Below are 17,806 nucleotides of genomic sequence, written 5' to 3' on the forward strand. Positions count from 1 at the left end.
AAGATCCCAAGAGGAGAATGGAGGAGAAGGGATTGCGGCGTGGCCATCCCCCCTGGCGGGTGATTTCTTGCTTTCTATCTCTCTGTCTCTCTCTGTCTGTCTGGCGAGTGCACGTGCCCTATAGCGAAAACCTCTCCCAAAAAAAAGAAAAAAAGAAAAGAAAGAAACCAACCACACACACTTTAAAAAACCAACCACACTTTAAAAAATGACTTACACCAAAAAAGCCCTGGGCATTGGGATTGGGTGTGTGTTTGGGAGACCCCTCCAAGCTCACCCTAACCTTGAGGGAGCATGGTCTATGTGTTTCCTTTCTCCAGATCCTTGGCTCCCGGACTTTTGACATTTGTGTGAGGGACATGATCCCAGCAGATGTCCCCGAGCACTTTCGGGGCAGGGTAAGCATCTGGGCCATGGTGACAAGCGTGGATGGAAACCAACAGGTGGCATTTGATGACTCCACCCCGGTCCAGAGGCAGCTGGTGGACATCCGGTACTCCAAGGACACACGGAAGCAGTTCAAGCCAGGACTGGCCTATGTAGGGAAGGTAATTCTTTTTATTTTTTTCTGGAAAGATTTTTGCTATAGAGTGCATGCACTCACTGTAGAGACAGAGATAGAGAGACAGAAACTGAGAAGTCACCCCCTAGGAGGTTGTCCATGCCACAGTGCCTTCTCCTCCATTCTCCTCTTGGGGTTTTGGGCATGCATGCACGTGTACCCCATGTGAGTTTCAAGCCCCTGGGTCCAAGACTTGAACCGCAGTTGGTGGTGTGGGAGTCCGACGACATAACGATTACTCCATCTATTGGTCCCCATGGGGAAGATAATTCTAAGCGTTATAGCTGAAAGTTTTACAGCTGGGCCTATGATTTGCATTAATCTGTATATATGGCGTGAGGTAGGGATCCCACCTCACTGTTTTGCATGTAGCTATCCAGCAGTTCTGATTGAAGACACTCTTTTTTCCCCTCATTGAATGGGCCTGGTACTCTTCCTGGTGGAAGATCGGTTGGTCTCACATGTATGGATTTTTTTTTTTTTTTTACCTTTGGGTCTATTCCGTAGTTCTCCATGTTCATCTGTATGACAGTTTTTTCTTTTTAAGGATTTTTTTTTTCCTTGTAGGGCATGTGCATTCGCCAGAGAGAGATGGAAAGTGAGAAGATGTCACCCACCTGGGCAGATAATCATACCACAATCTCTCCTCCTCCATTCTCTTCTCAAGATTTTGGGGCACACATGCACTCGTGCCTGGCATTTCAAGCCACCGGGTCCAGGACTCGAACTGTACACTCGGATATATGAGATCTAGCCACCATAACCACCACACCTCCTGGCTGATTCCCAAATAAGATTTTTTATTTCTTCCATGATAGATGGGAGGAACACTCCCAACAAGGTTCTCACCCTGGGAACCCACCCTCAGCCTAAGCCAGCCTAGGTCCCATGCTTGGCATGCACAGGGAGACCTCCAGACGTGAATCTGGGACCTTCCCACGTGGCCTCAACATCACAGAGCCCTACCGTACCTCTGTGGCTGGCCTAGTCCTCCTTCCTGTTCTTTTTTGGGGTTGTTTTAGCTATTTGGGGCCCTTGAAAATCCTCGTGTGTGTTAGAAAATTTGTCCTTTTCTGCAAAGGAGCCTGCCGGGATTCCAGTGTGCACCATGTTGAGTCCGTAGATCCTTCTGAGGGGTGTTGCTACCTTGACTGTGTTGAGTCTCTGATCACCCCTTCCAGGTGGAAGTGTCCTACCCGGATGGCAGCCCAGCCGAGGGGGTGACGGTCCAGATTAAGGCAGAGCTGACACCCAAGGACAACGTCTATACCAGCGAATCCGTGTCCCGTGGTGGGCTGGTGGAGTTTGAAATCCCCTCCATCCCCACGTCGGCTCAGCACGTGTGGCTGGAGGTGGGTGAGTCCCTTGGTCCCTTGTCATTCAGCCAGTGGGCATGGACTTGGCGACCCCACCAGGATGAGCTCAGGTGCAGGAGCCCCTGAGGGAGTTCCCAATCTGATGGGGGTGGCGGGCAGTGGGATGGATAATCCGGCCACCCCGGGGGAGCATGGGAAGACAAGGAGACATGGAAGTACCTGGGCCATTCATATCATAGGGACTTTTCCAGGGGGATCTTTCCCAGTGGACTCCCGACTATGGTGGGGGTCAGCCAGGCTGCTTCTGGGAGGGTGGAACAGCATGTGTGGTGGCCCAGAGGCGGCCTGTGATCCTGCTGTGATCCAGGCTTGCCAGCGCTCAGACAGGTTGACCATTTCAGAAAGAACTGGGAGAAGGAGCTGGTGGGGATATACCACCCCACACCTCTCAGGGGCACTTGGAGTTTACCAGGATGGCACAGTATCAGGGACACAGAGGAATCTGATTTGTGTGTGCTGTTATTTATTTTTATTTATTTATATTTTCACTTTGTAAATTTTTTTGAAAATTTTTTTTTTTTGCTATAGGGCATGTGTGCTCACTGGAAGGACAGAGAGGGACAGAGAGACAGAAAGCAAGAAATCACCCACCCAGCCCGGGGAGGATGGCCATGCCGCAATCCCTTCTCCTCCATTCTCCTCTTGGGATTTAGTAATCCCTGTGGCCTCTCCCTCGTGTCAGCCACACTCTTTTATTAATTTTTTTTTATTATTATTTTTTACTTTTTTTTTGTGAAAAGTTTTTTGCTATAGGGCGTGTGCGCTCGCCACAAAGACAGAGAGACAGAAAGCAAGAAATCACCCCCCAGGGGGGATGGCCACGCCACAATCCCTTCTCCTCTTTTCTCCTCTCGGGATCTTGGGCACACACACACACGCGCCTGGTGTGAGTTTAAGCCACCGGGTCCGGGACTCGAACCGTGGTCAATGACATGGGAGTCCAGCAACATAGCCATGACGCTAACTGCTGGTCCCAATTATTGTTATTTTTAAAAAATAATTGTTTTAATTTTATTTATTCATTCATTTTATTTTCATTTGACCAGAAAGAGAAAGAGAGAGAGGGAAAGTAAGAAAGCAAGCCGCCAGGTCCGGGACTAGAACCATGGTCGGCCATGTGGGAGTGTCCAGCACCTAACCACCATGTCACCTGCTGGTTCCCAAGCCACACTCTTTTTTTTTTGGAGAGGTTTTTTCGCTATAGGGCGCGTGCGCTCGCCAGACAGACAGAGAGAGAGACATAGAGACAGAAAGCGAGAAATCACCCCCCAGGGGGGATGGTCACGCCGCAATCCCTTCTCCTCCATTCTCCTCTCGGGATCTTGGGCACGTACGCACATGCGCCCGGTGTGAGTTTTAAGCCACCGGGTCCGGGACGCGAACCGCGGTCGACTACGTGGGAGTCCAGTGACATAGCCATTACGCTAACTGCTGGTTCCCCCAAGCCACACTCTTTTATAACAGGAGGAAGAGACCAGCTTAAATCAGCTAAGGAACAAAAGCAGCCTAACTTCTCAGACCTGGGGTGTATAGATCCACATGTTCTGGGTAGACCTGTGTCCAGAGCCCATGGCTGGTCCTTCTCTGTGTTTATTTCCCAGCTGGGTTATTCCATGCAAGAAGCCACTAGGACTTCTGTTAAGTCTAAGGGGAGAGGGAGAAGGTTTCTTGATATGCTTAAAAAAAAGAATCATTTAGGGGCCAGCAAGTGGCATGGTGGTTAAAGGCGCTAGACTCCCACATGGCCAACCACGGTTCAAGTCTCGGACCTGGTGGCTTGCTTTCTCACTTCCTCTCTCTCTCTTTCTGTCTCTCTCTGATCAAACTGAAAAATAATAATAATATAATAATAAATAAAGTTAAATAAAATAATTCTTTAAAAAAAGAATTATAAAAAAAGAGAATCATTTTAGTCCATTTTATTTATCATCATCATTATTATTATTATTTAATTTGACCAAAGAAAGAGGGCGTGGGAAAGTGAGAAAGCAAACCACCAGGTCTGGGACTCGAACCACAGTCAGCCAGGTGGAAGTACAGTGCTTTAACCACTATGCCACTCACCACCCCTCTGATATGCTTTTGGATAGAGTTGCCTCTCCGTGGTCAGATGGGTCACATGCCCCTGCCCAAGCTGATGCCCAACACCCTGTGGCAAATCTCAAGACACTTGCTCCTTCCGATCCCAGTCCCTGAGGACTGGGGAGGAGGATCCCCAATGAGGGGTCCCCAACGAGAGAGTCTTATTTCTGGGCAGGGCAGGCAAGATACGTTCCCCTAACCCCCTCCCCAGGTGGGGTACCCAGGTCTTGACCAGGCATCCTGTTTTCTTCAGACCAAAGTGACGGCGTTGAATGGGAAACCCGTGGGGGCCCAGTACCTGCCCAGCTACCTCTCCCTGGGCAGCTGGTATTCCTCCAGCCAGTGCTATCTGCAACTGCAGCCACCCTCCCGCCCCCTGCAGGTAAGGCCTTCAGGTGCTGCCCCTGATGCGTGGGATGAGCCCGGGGAGCAGCGGGGATGAGCCTCCCAGGACCCTGATCCCGAGGCTGATTCAGGGCGCTTCATCTCTCCATCAAGGGCGTATTCTGCAGAGCGAATCCACCACCATGTATGTGTGATGGGCATTTAAGCTTTGGCCCAGGACTTCCTGTGACAAACACCACTTAGATCCCAGGGGGCTGTTATTCCCAGCTCTTGAGGACACACCTAAGTGCAAGAATAAGGACTTAGCGCTGGGTCGCATATTAGTTTTTCCTGAGTTCCTTATGTTGCAATCCTGGTGAGATAAAGGGTGTGTGTGTGTGTGTGTGTGTGTGTGCGTGTGCATATATGGATGTGTTTTTTTTTAATTTTTTGAAGAATTATTATTTTTTTCTTTTTTTTGGAGAGGTTTGTGCTATAGGGCGCGTGCGCTTCCCAGCAAGACAGAGAGATAGAAAGTGAGAAATCACCCCCCAGGGGGGATGGCCACGCCACAATCCCTTCTCCTCCATTCTCCTCTTGGGATCTTGGGCATGCGCGCACATGGGCTTTGCGTGAGTTTAAGCTACCGGGTCTGGGACTCGAACCGCAGTCCACTACATGGGAGTCCAGTGACATAGCTATTACACCAACTGCTGGTCCTGAAGAATTATTTCATTTAACTTTATTTGTATTTATTATCATTTGACCAGAGAGGGACAGTGTGAGAGAGAGAAAGTGAGAATGCAAACCACCAGGTCTGGGACTCGAACCACAGTTGGCCAGGTGGGAGTCCAGCGCCCTTAACCACCACGCCACCTGCTGGTCTCTGTGTGGGTATGTTTTTAAATGAATAGACTTAACCTTTTTAGGCCAGCCCCATAGCCTAGTGTTAAGCACTAGGCAGCAAGATTCCAGATGGCCAACTACTGTGATTTGAATCCTAGTCCCAGAAGCTTGAGAAAGACGCTGGGTGCATCAGTGTGTGTACCCCAGATCCTGACCGAATGGAGAAATGGAAGAGAAGGGATTGCATGGCGTGCCCGCCTGCCACTGGGGAGTGCTTTCTGTCTTTCACTCACTCTTTGTCTCTCTGTCTCTCTCTGACGTCACGTGTCCTTTGGCAATGAAAAAAGGGACTTACGGGGCCAGCTTGCAGCATGATGGTTTAGGCACTGGACGCCCACATGGCTGATCACAGTTTGAGTCCCAGACCTGGTGGCTTGCTTTCTCACTTTCTCTTTCTCTCTTTCTAGTCAAATTTAAAAATAAAATAAAATAAATAATGGTGATGAATAAAATAAAATTAAATAATTATTAAAAAAAAAAAACTGAGACCAGCAGTTAGCGTAATGGCTATGTCACTGGACTCCCTTGTAGTTGACTGCAGTTCGAGTCCCGGACCCAGTGGCTTAAACTCACGCCGGGTGTGTGTGCGTGCATGCCCAAGATCCCGAGAGGAGAATGGAGGAGAAGGGATTGCGGCGTGACCATCGCCCCTGGGGGGGGATTTCTCGCTCTCTGTCTCTCTGTCTCTCTCTGTCTTTCTGGTGAGCACACATACCCTATAGCAAAAATATCTCCAAAAAAAAAAAAAAACTTAACTGGGGCCAGCAGGGGGCACAGTGCTTAAGGCACTGGACTCCTCCCACATAGCCAAACACAGTTCTAATCCCAGACCTGGTAGCTTACTTTTTCACTTTTCCTCTCTCTTGCTCTCTGTCTCTCTTTGGCGAGCATGGGTACCATATTGAAAAATTTAAATAATAATAAACAATGCTAAATACATTTTTAAAAATTATTTAACTCTTGGGACCAGCAGATAGTATAGTAGTTACATCACTAGACTCCTATATGGTCAACTGTGGTTCGAGTCCCGGACCTGGTGGCTTGAAACTCATGCCAGGTACTTGTGCATGCATGCCCAAGATCCCAGGAGGAGAGTAGAGGATAAGGAATTGCAGTGTGGCCCTCCTCCCTGGGCAGTGATTTCTCACTTTTCCTCTCACTGTGTCTTTCTCTCTCCTCAGAATGAACGCACATGCCCTAAAGCAAAAACTTCTACAAAAATAAACAAATAAATAAATAATTTAATTTTTAAAATTTTTTGTATTTATTTATTTGTTTTTTGCCATAGAGCGTAAGTGCTCACCAGAGAGAGATGGAGAACCCACCCTCCACTATCCATTTTCTTCTTACACAGTCTCTGGCATCTGTATTTGTCCTCTCTACTATTATATCTTTTTTTAAAGAATTATTTAATTTTATTTATTCATTTAATTTTAATTTTTTTTTTTTTGGAGAGATTTTCACTGTAGGGCGCATGTGCTCGCCAGACAGACAGAGAGAGACATAGAGACAGAAAGCGAGAAATCACCCCCCAGGGGGGATGGTCACGCCGCAATCCCTTCTCCTCCATTCTCCTCTCGGGATCTTGGGCACGCACGCACACGCGCCCGGCGTGAGTTTTAAGCCACCGGGTCCGGGACACGAACCGCGGTCGACTACGTGGGAGTCCAGCGACATAGCCATTACGCTAACTGCTGGTTCCCCATTTTATTTTAATTTGATCAGAGAGAGGTACAGAGAGAGAGAGGGAAAGTGAGAAATCAAGCCTCCAGGTCCAGGACTTGAACCATGGTCAGCCATGTGGGAGTGTCCAGCGCCTTAACCATCATGTCACCTGCTGGTCCCCTCTACTATGATATCTTTGGCTCTTTCCATTTCTGCTGAAGAGTACAGACATTCAGTATATATTGAGTGGGGATATACAGTGTTTGTCTTTCATAATGTGACTTACTTTGCTTTGCATTAAACCTTCTAATTCCTTTACTTTGAATCAAATGTTAGGGTCTCAATGTTCCTTACTGCTGAGTAGTACTCCATTGTATATGTGGTACAATTTTCTTTCTTTTTTTAAAATGATTTGTTTAACTTTATTCATTCATTCATTCATTTTTAATTTGACTAGAGAGATACACAGAGAGAAAAAGAGAAGGTGAGAGAGCAAGCCACCAGGTCCAGGAATCGAACCATGGTCAGCCATGTGGGAGCACCCAGCGCCTTAACCACCATGCCATCTGCTGGTCCCGATACAATTTTCTAATCCATTCATTCATTTTTGGGCATTTAGGTTGATTCCATGTTTTAGCCATTGTGAATAATGCTGCAGTAAACATGGGTGTGCAAGTGTGTTTGTCTGACTGTTTTCGTATTCTTGGGGTAAATGCTCAGGAGTGGTGTTGTGGGGTCACGTGGTAGTTCTATTTGTAGGTTCTTCAAGAATCTCCATATCGTCTTCCACAGAAAACGAATTTATATACTAATTTACATTCCCATCAACTATATAAGAGGGCTCCCTTTTCACTGCAGCCTCACCAGCATTTCTTCTTCTTTATTTTTTTTAATCATAACTATTCTTTTTTTTTTTTTTTGAGAGGTTTTTTTTTTTTTTTTTCTATAGGGCACGTGCGCTCGCCAGACAGACAGAGAGAGACAGAGAGACAGAAAGCGAGAAATCACCCCCCAGGGGGGATGACCACGCTGCAATCCCTTCTCCTCCATTCTCCTCTCGGGATCTTGGGCACGCACGCACACGCGACCGGCGTGAGTTTTAGCCACCGGGTCGGGGACTCGAACCACGGTCGACTACATGGGAGTCCAGCGACATAGCCATGACGCTAACTGCTGGTCCCAATCATCACTATTCTGACTGAGGTTGAGTGGTGTTTCGTTCTGTGGTTTTCTGTTTGTTTTGTTTCTTTAAGGTTTTGCTATAGGGTATGTGCACTCTCCAGAGAGAGAGAGAGAGAATGTGAGAAAGCCTCCCATTCAGGGGGAATGGCCATACTCTGCAGTTCTTTCTTCTCTGTTCTGCTTTTGGGATTTGGGGCATGGATGCACACATGCCTGGTGTGATTTCAAGCTGCCAGATCTGGGAATCGAACCACAGTCAACCATGTGGGAGTCCAGCGTCTTCACCATCACTCCACCTGCATGTCCTATGATAAGAGATTTGAATATTTTTTTCATAATTTAAACATTTTATTTATTTAACTTTATTATTATTATTATTATTTTAATTATTTTTTCTTTTTGGAGAGGTTTTTTCGCTATAGGGCACTCGCCAGACAGACAGAGACATAGAGACAGAAAGCGAGAAATCACCCCCCAGGGGGGATAGTCACGCTGCAGTCCCTTCTCCTCCATTCTCCCCTTGGGATCTTGGGCACGCATGCACACGTGCCTGGCGTGAGTTTTAAGCCACCGGGTCCAGGACACGAACTGCAGTCGACTACGTGGGAGTCCAGCGACATAGCCATTACGCCAACTGCTGGTCCCATTATTATTTTAATTTGACCAGAAAGAGAGAACAATAGAGGGGGGGAAAGTGAGAAAGCAAGCCACTGGGTCCAGGACTCAAATTGTAGTCAGCCATGTGGGAATCCAGAGTCCTTAACAACCACACCACCTGACGGCCCCTATAATTTTTTAAAAGAATCATTTACTTAATTGTATTCATTGTCTTGATTATTATTTTTAAATTTGACCAGAGACAGACAGACAGAGAGAGAGAAAAGTGAAAAAACGAACTGCCAGGTTTGGGACTTGAACCACAATTGGGCCATGGGGAAATCCAGTGCCATGACCATCATACCACCCGCTGGCTCCAATTTTTTTTTTTAATCTCTCTTTTTTTATTTTTTTGGAGAGGTTTTTGCTATAGGGCGCATGTGCTCGCCAGCCAGACAGAGAGAGACAGGGAGACAGAAAGCGAGAAATCACCCCCCAGGGGGGATGGTCACGCCGCAATTCCTTCTCCTCCATTCTCCTCTAGGGATCTTGGGCACGCACGCACATGCGCCTGGCGTGAGTTTAAGCCAGTGGGTCCAGGTCTCGAACTGCGGTCGACTACATGGAAGTCCAGCAACATAGCCATTACACCAACTGCTGGTCTCTATTTATTTAGTTTAGTTTAGTTTGACCAGAGAGGAATAGAGAGAGAAAGTAAGAAAGCAAGCCGCTAGGTCCGGGACTCAAACCATGGTCGGCCAGCACCCTTAACCACCACGCTACTTGCTGGGCCCCTAGTTGTTCTTTCTATACAGTCATGGGCAGAGTTTCTTTCCCTGCAAGGACATGAGTGAACACACCTGTTGACTTCCAATGAGGGAAGCTTCCTCGAGCCTCAGTGTCTAGAGATTTTTGCTTGTTTTCTTGTCATTGCCAGAGGGTGCATATGCACTCACTGGGGAAAGACAGTGAGACAGAGAGAGGGAGAAAACATCCCCCAATGGGACATGGCCGTGCCACTGCTCTGTTTCTCCATCTCATCAGGATTTGGGGCACCTACGTGTGCACATGTGCTAGGCTTTTCAAGCTTTTCAAGCCATTGAAGCCAGGATTCAAACTGTGGTCAGCCATGGTTGGGGTTCTATCTCCCTTAACCACTAGGCAATGATGCTGGTATGGCCAAATCTCTCTTTAGTCCAGATTAAATTATTTACTACACATCTTTTTTTTTTTTTTTTTTTTTCTGCTATAGGGCACGTGCAATCACCAGAAAGACAGAGAGAGACAGAGAGACAGAAAGCGAGAAATCACCCCCCAGGGGGGATGGCCACACCGCAATCCCTTCTCCTCCATTCTCCTCTCGGGATCTTGGGCACGCACGCACACGCCCCCGGCGTGAGTTTTAAGCCACCGGGTCTGGGACGCGAACCGTGGTCGACTACATGGGAGTCCAGCAACATAGCCATTACGATAACTGCTGGTTCCCTTTACTACACATCTCATTGAGGGCTTCCATATTGTTACCAATATTTCACTGCCCCACAAGGAGGTGAGTATCATCCTGTTTATGGATTCGTAGTCAGGAGTGGATGCAGGGTGCTCTCCTCCAACGTCAGAGCTCTTCCTTCAGCCGTCCCAGCGTCCTTTGGGCCCCAGAGGTGGGCTCTCCCTGGGGTGGGCTGTCACGTTGGTGCCAAGCAGGGCCATCCATGCTGTGTGTCTCTCATAGGTTGGGGAGGAAGCCTATTTTCCTATGAAGTCCACGTGCCCCTGCAACTTCACCTTGTACTACGAGGTGGTCGCAAGGGGCAACATTGTGCTCTCCAGCCAGCAGCCTGCCCATATCACCCAGCAGCGAAGCAAGCGGGAGACCCCTGCCTTAGAGACACCGATTCGCTTAACACACCTTTCTGAGACAGGTGAGCTGAGCAGGAGAGGGGGAAGGTTCCTGTCCCCTCTTCCCCACTGGAATCATTGAGACTGGCATGGATGCCCCACCAAGGAGGGGCAAGGCAAGACCCAGCAGGGAAGGGAGCTTGCCCCAGGGCAGAGGGGACACATCCCTAGCAAGACCAGGCTGGGGCCAAGAGGCCAAGCAGTGACCAGCTGCTGGGAGGGAAAGGTCCACCCAAGGCTGTTCTCATTGGGTGTCTACAGAAGACTGGGTAGGCCCGCTCCAGCCTGGTCTCCTCTGCTGCCCCACACTGTGTTTGGTTGTGTCTTTTCCCAGGCTGTTCCCCTGCCTGTAAGTCTCCTGCTTCCTCTGCTTGATTCCATGTGCTTCTCACAAGACACACTTTCTTCTCTGGGTCTTCTTCAGCCCTTCCTTTTGCGATCCTTCTGCCCAAAGTAAGATCCCCAACCTGGCTACCGTGGACACCCAGGACTGAGTTATTCTCTGTGGTGGGGTCTGTTGGGTATTGAGCAACATCCCTGGCCTCCCACCCACTAGGTCCCAATAGCACCCCTGCTCCAGTATGACAACCTAAAAGTCTCCGGACATTGCCAGTATCCCTACGGGCAAAGTTGTCCCCTCCCCTAGGTGAGAATGGCTAAGATAGATGATAGGTGGATAGATAGATAGATAGATAGATAGATAGATAGATAGATAGATAGATGATAGACTGATAGACAGATGATAGATAGATGATAGATAGATAGACAGATGATAGATGATAGATAGATGATAGATGATAGATAGATAGACAGATGATAGATAGATATAGATAGATTGATCAATGGATGGATGGACAGAATGAATGAATAATGGATGGATGGATACATAGAACAATGGAAGGATGGGTAGATGGATAATATGATGAGTAGATAGATAATATGGTGGATGGATGGGTGGAACAATGAATGGATAGATAAATAGATGAATGTATAGAGAGAATGGTAGTTAATATTATAGACAGAATAATGGATGGATGGGCAAATGGATGGGTAGATAGATAGTATGATGTAGGGATAGATACAATGATGGATGGATGGATGGATGGAACAGTGGATGGGTGGGGGCCAGCAAGTGATGTTGTGGTTAAGGCGTTGGACACTCCCACATGGCTAACCATGATTCGAGTCCTGGACCCGGTGGCTTGATTCCTCACTCCCCACCCCCCTGGTCAAATTGAAATAAATGAATGGGGGTTGGCAGGTAGCATGGTGGTTAAAGGTACTGGACTTCCACATGGCCAACTGTGATTCGAGTCCTGGGCCCAGAGGCTTGCTTTCTCACTTTGTCTCTTTCTCTCTGTCTCTCTCGCTCGCTTTGTCCCTTTATGGTTAAAATAAAACAAGAAAAAATAAAATAAAATAAAATAAAATAATTATTTAAAAAATAAAATAAATGAATAAATAAATACATACAAAATTATTAAAAATGGATGAATAGATATGTAGATAGGTAGAAGAAATAATAGACAATTGATAGAACAATGGATGGATGAGTAGGTAGAATGATGGATGGCTAGATAGATAAATGGATATATATATATATATAGGTAGAAGAAATGGTAGATGATAGAACAATGGATGGATGGATAGATGGATTGGTAGATACTATGTATAGATAGATAAAATGGATGGATGGATAGAACAATAGATGGATGGATAAATGGATGTATATATATTATATATGTTTCTGTCTCTATATATAGGTAGAAGAAATGGTAGATGATATATAGAACAATGGATGGAAGGATGGATGGGTAGATAGAATGATGTATCAATAGATAAGTTGATGGATGAATGTGTATAGATAGATAGGATGATGGATGAATGGATGGATGGAAGGATGGGTAGAGAGAATGATGTATCGATAGATAAGATGTTGGATGGTTGGATGGATGGATGGATGGATGGATAGAATGATGTGTAGATAGATTAGATGATGGATGGATAGATGGATGGATGGATGGATAGAATGATGTGTAGATATATTAGATGATGGATGGATAGATGGATGAATGGATGGATGGATGGATGGATGGAATGATGTATAGATAGATAAGATGATGGATGGATGGATGGATGGATGGATGGATGGATGGATGGATGGATAGAATGATGTGTAGGTAGATAAAATGATGGGCGGCTGGAGGAATGGACAGAACAACGGATGGATAGATGGATAGGTAGAAGAAATGGTAGATGATATTGTAGATAGAACAGTGGATGGACGGATGGATAGATGATGGGTAGATAGATGGTATGGCACATGACTAGATAAATTGATGGATGGATAGAACAATGGGTGGATAGATGGGTAGATAAATGAATGATGAATGTAGACAGTCTCTCATGCTTAGGCAAGGTTCCTTGACCTTGGCACTCTTGTCATTTGGGCAAGGTCATTCTCCATAGTAGGGGCCATCTCGTGCTCTGCCGAGCATTGAACAACATCCCTGGCTCCGCCCATCAGAGGCTGGTAGCATGCCCTCCAGTGGTGATGACCAAACCAGCTGTAGGCATCACTGAGAATTCACTGCCTCTCTCCACCTCTGCCTCATCTCAGAGCCCCCGACTGCCCCAGTAGCCGAGATCAACGTGTGTATGACCTCTCTCCGGCTAGCCGTGACCCCCAGCATGGTCCCCCTTGGCCACCTGCTGGTCTTCTATGTCAGGGACAACGGAGAAGGAGTCGCCGACAGCCTCCAGTTTGCAGTTGAGACTTTCTTTGAAAACCAGGTAGAGCGTCAGTCATCAAACTGGGGCCACGGGGCCACGCCATCAGGGATTCTCCAAGGTGCTGGTGGGATGCTGGGTGGGCTGTGCACAGTCGTGACTCAGACTCCACGCGGTGTCTCAGGCACCATGCTTACGGGCTGCTCTTCCTCCAGGTGGTTAAAGGCGCTGGACTCACGTGGCCAACAGCAGTTGGTGGCTTGCTTTCTCACTCTCTCTCTCTCTCTCTTTCTCACTCTGTCCCTCTCTGGTCAAATTTAAATTAATAAATAGTAAAGTTAACTAAGGGGCCAGCAAGTGGCATGGTGATTAAAGTGCTGGACACTCCCACATGGTTGACCACGGTTCAAGTCCTAGACCTGGTGGCTTGCTTTCTCACTCTCTCTCTGTCTCTCTCTGGTCAAATAAAAATAAATAAATGAATAAATAAACTTAAATAATTATTCAAAAAATAAAGTTAAATGAAATCATTCTTTTAAAAAGAGAATTATTTATTTTTTTATTTTTACTTTTTTAAAAATTTATTTATTTATTCAATCATGTTCATTTGACCAGAGAAAGACATACAGAGAGAAGGAAAGTAAGAAAGCAAGCCACCAGGTTTGAGACTTGAACTGTGGTCGGCCATGTGGGAGTGTCCAGCGCCTTCACCACCACGCCACCTGCTGACCCCCAAAAAGAGAATTATTTATTTACTTAATTCTATTTATTATTACTGTTTTTTAAATACTTATTTATTTATTTAATTCCATTGTTATTGTTAGTTTTTTTTTTTTTTTATTTGACGACCAGAGAGAGAGAAAAAGGGAAAGCGAGAAAACAAGCCACCAGGTCCGGGACTTGAACCATGGTCAGCCATGTGGCAATCCAGTGCCCTTATCCACCACACTGCCTGCTGGCCCCTGTTATTACTGTGTTTGCATTTGAGCAGAGAGAGAAGGGGAAAGTGATAAAGCAAATTTCCTGGTCTGGGACTCGCACCATGGTTGGCCATATGGGAATCCAGCACCCCACAACCACTACGCCACCTGCTGGCCCCATAGATTTTTTTTTTTAAAGAGTTATTTTGCCTTAGGGCTCATGCCCTTGTCAGAGAGAGAGACAGAGACAGTGAGAACGTCTCCTCTTGGGATCTTGCTCATGTATGCACACATGCCTGGTGTGGATTTGAAGCCACCGAGTCCGGGACTCGAACCACAGTGGACCATGTGGGAGTCCAGCGCCTCAACCACTACGCCACCTGCTGGCCCTTCCCTATAGATCTTTAGAAACAAGTTGCAATATGTCCTTGGCCACCTCCTCCACTGCCACCTCCCCCCTTTCCTCCATCTTCCCTTTCTCTGTCCTTTGCACCCTGACCCACTGACCGGCTCTGTATGGACCAGTTCCACCTGGGTGGCAAGGCATGGTCCCAGCTGAGCTGCCGGAGACCGATCCTCCTGAGCGGGACAGGAGTGCGGCTATGGATTGGATCAAGCTCCTAACTCCCTTTCTGTGTTGGTCCAGGTTTCGGTGACGTATTCAGCGAATGAGACCCAGCCTGGGGAGGCTGTGGACCTGCGGGTCAGAGCCGCGAGGGGCAGCTGCGTGTGTGTGGCCGCGGTGGATAAGACCGTCTACCTACTCAGGTCTGGGTTTCGGCTGACCCCCGCCCAGGTGAGCGGGGCCTTCCTGTGCTAGATTCCAGCACCTGTGTGGGGCGTTCCCTTCCCTCACGCTCCGTTTCCCATAGGGGAGGAGCTGAATTGAATGAACATTGACTGGCAACCGCAGTTAGCATCATGGCTATGTCACTGGACTCCTATGTAGCTGACCGCGGTTCGAGTCCCGGACCCGGTGGCTTAAGCTCACACCAGGCGCGTGTGCGTGCATGCCCAAGATCCCGAGAGGAGAATGGAGGAGAAGGGATTGTAGTGTGGCCATCCCCCCTGGGGGGTGATTCTCGCTTTCTGTCTCTATCTCTCTCTGTCTGTCTGGCGAACGCATGCGCCCTTTAGCAAAAATGTCTCAAAGAAAAGAAAAAAAAAAAAAGGACATGAACAAAACCTACGGGGCCAGCAGGATGCTGGACTTACACACAGCTGACTGCAGTTCAAGTCCCGGACCTGGGAACTTGCTTTCTCACTTTCTTTCTCTCGCTCTCTGGTGAGTGCATGTGCCCTGTAGCAAATTAAAAAATAATCATAATTATATATATATTTAAAAGTACATTAATTTGGGGGCCAGCAAGCAGCGTAGTGGTTCAGGTGCTGGACTCCCACATGGCCAACTGCAGTTCGGGTTCTGGACCTGGCGTCTTAAAACTCACACCAGGTGTGCAGGGACCAGCAATTAGCGTAATGGCTGTGTCTCTGGACTCCCATGTAGTCAACCACGGTTCGCATCCCGGACCCGGTGGCTTAAACTCACGCCGGGCGCGTGTACGTGCGTGCCCAAGATCCCGAGAGGAGAATGGAGGAGAAGGGATTGCGGCATGGCCATCCCCCCTGGGGTGATTTCTCACTTTCTGTCTCTCTGTCTGTCTCTGTCTGGCGAGCGCATGCGCCCTATAGCAAAAACCTCTCCAAAAAGAAAAAACAAACAAAAAAAAACAGGCCGGGTGCGTATGTGTGTGTTCAAAATCCCAAGAGGAGACTGGAGGAGAAGGGATTCCTGTGTGGCCATTCCCCATTAGGGGTGCTATTACACTTTCTCTCTCTCCATCCTTCCAGCATGTGCACATGCCCTCTAGCAAAATCTCTAATAATAATAATAATAATAATAATAATATAAATAAAATTAAATAGATAAGGGACCAGCAGTTAGAGTGGTGGTTAAGGGCACTGGACTCCCACATGGCCGACCACAGTTCGAGTCCCAGACCTGGCGACTTGTTTTCCCACTTTCTTTCTCTTTCTCTCTCTCTCACTCTGTTCCTCTTAGGACAAGTTAAAATAAATAAATAAATTATTTATTTATTTATTTATTTTAGAGGTTTTTTGCTATAGGGCGTGTCTACTCACCAGAAAGAGAGAGACAGAGAGACAGAAAGCGAGAAATCACCCCCTGGGGGGATGGCCACGCCGCAATCCCTTCTCCTCCATTCTCCTCTCGCGATCTTGGGGACACACGCACACACGCCCGGCGTGATTTTAAGCCACCAGGTCTGGGACTCGAACCGCGGTTGACTACATGGGAATCCAGTGACATAGCCATTACGCCAACTGCTGGTCCCAATAAATACATTATTTAAGTACCATAATTTCTGTTTTCCATTCACCCGTTGAAGTTCCCTCATATACAAGGGTACGAGACAGGGACATGGCAGACCCGTGAGAAGCCAGTTTGACTTGAACATGGCCTGTCAGCTGACTGGCCCCTGTCCCCCTTTGCCTGCAGGTGTCCCGGGAGCTGGAAGGTTACGATGTCTCCGATGCCTTTGGCGTGTCCAGAGAGGATGGGCCCTTCTGGTGGGCCGGGCTGACGGCCCGCCGCCGCCGCCGTTCCTCCCTCTTCCTGTGGCCCTGGAGTGTCACCAAGGACTCCGGGTTTGCCTTTACCGTAAGGAGAGGTGGTCTCACATCCCTCTGCCCCTCTCACCTGGAATCAAAGGGCCTTAGGGATCCAGAGAGGAGTTGCAGCAGGTCTTTCTTTTTCTTTTTCTTTTTAAAATTATTTAATTTTCTTCATTCATTTATTATTATTATTTTTTTTTCAGAGAGGTTTTGCTATGGGGCACGTGCGCTCGCCAGACAGAGAGAGACAGAGAGACAGAAGGCAAGAAATCCCCCCCCAGGGGGGATGGCCATGCCACAATCCCTTCTCCTCCATTCTCCTCTCGGGATCTTGGGCATGCACGCACACGCGCCCAGCGTGAGTTTAAGCCACCGGGTCTGGGACTCGAACCGCAGTCGACTACATGGGAGTCCAGCGACACAGTCGTGACACCAACTGCTGGTCCCTCATTCATTTATTTTAATTTGACCAGAGAGAGACACTGAGAGAGAGAGGGAAAGGGAGAAAGCAAGCCACCAGGTACAGGACTCGAACCATGGTTGGCCGTGTGGGAGTGTCCAGCGCCTTAAACACCATACCACCTGCTGGTCCCCACAGCAGGAGTTTTTTGAAACTTCTTACTGCAGGATGCTTTTTTTTTTTTAATAATTATTTATGTATTTAATTCCATTTGTTATTATTTTAATTAGACCTAAGATAGAAAGGGAAAGTGAGAAAGCAAGCCACCGAAGACCGGAATTGGTCGGCTCTGTGGGAATCCAGCACCTTTAACCACCAGCCACTGGCAGGCCCCTGCAGGACACTTTTCTGCCTTTCTTTTTTGTTTAAAGAATTATTTATTTGGAGTCAGCAGGTGGCATGATATTTAAGGGCGTTGTATTCCCACATGGCTGACGGTGGGTCGAGTCCCCGGTCTTGCGGGGTCTGTATG

The 17,806-nt window shown here is 47.6% G+C and overlaps 1 protein-coding gene across 1 annotated transcript in view; it reads left to right on the top strand.

Annotated features, from left to right (window-relative positions):
• The window catches only part of CPAMD8 (C3 and PZP like alpha-2-macroglobulin domain containing 8), a 71,485-nt gene that overhangs the window by 15,297 nt on the left and 38,382 nt on the right, over positions 1-17,806 (top strand). Inside the window, exons 11-17 of the mRNA XM_006147189.2 lie at positions 321-548; positions 1,744-1,914; positions 4,274-4,402; positions 10,424-10,613; positions 13,211-13,383; positions 14,887-15,036; positions 16,759-16,920. Of these exons, the coding sequence (XP_006147251.1) occupies positions 321-548; positions 1,744-1,914; positions 4,274-4,402; positions 10,424-10,613; positions 13,211-13,383; positions 14,887-15,036; positions 16,759-16,920 (1,203 nt within the window). The remainder of the gene's footprint in view (positions 1-320; positions 549-1,743; positions 1,915-4,273; positions 4,403-10,423; positions 10,614-13,210; positions 13,384-14,886; positions 15,037-16,758; positions 16,921-17,806) is intronic.

Source organism: Tupaia chinensis, unplaced genomic scaffold (assembly GCF_000334495.1).
Source record: "Tupaia chinensis unplaced genomic scaffold, TupChi_1.0 Scaffold000201_1, whole genome shotgun sequence".
NCBI lineage: Eukaryota > Metazoa > Chordata > Mammalia > Scandentia > Tupaiidae > Tupaia > Tupaia belangeri.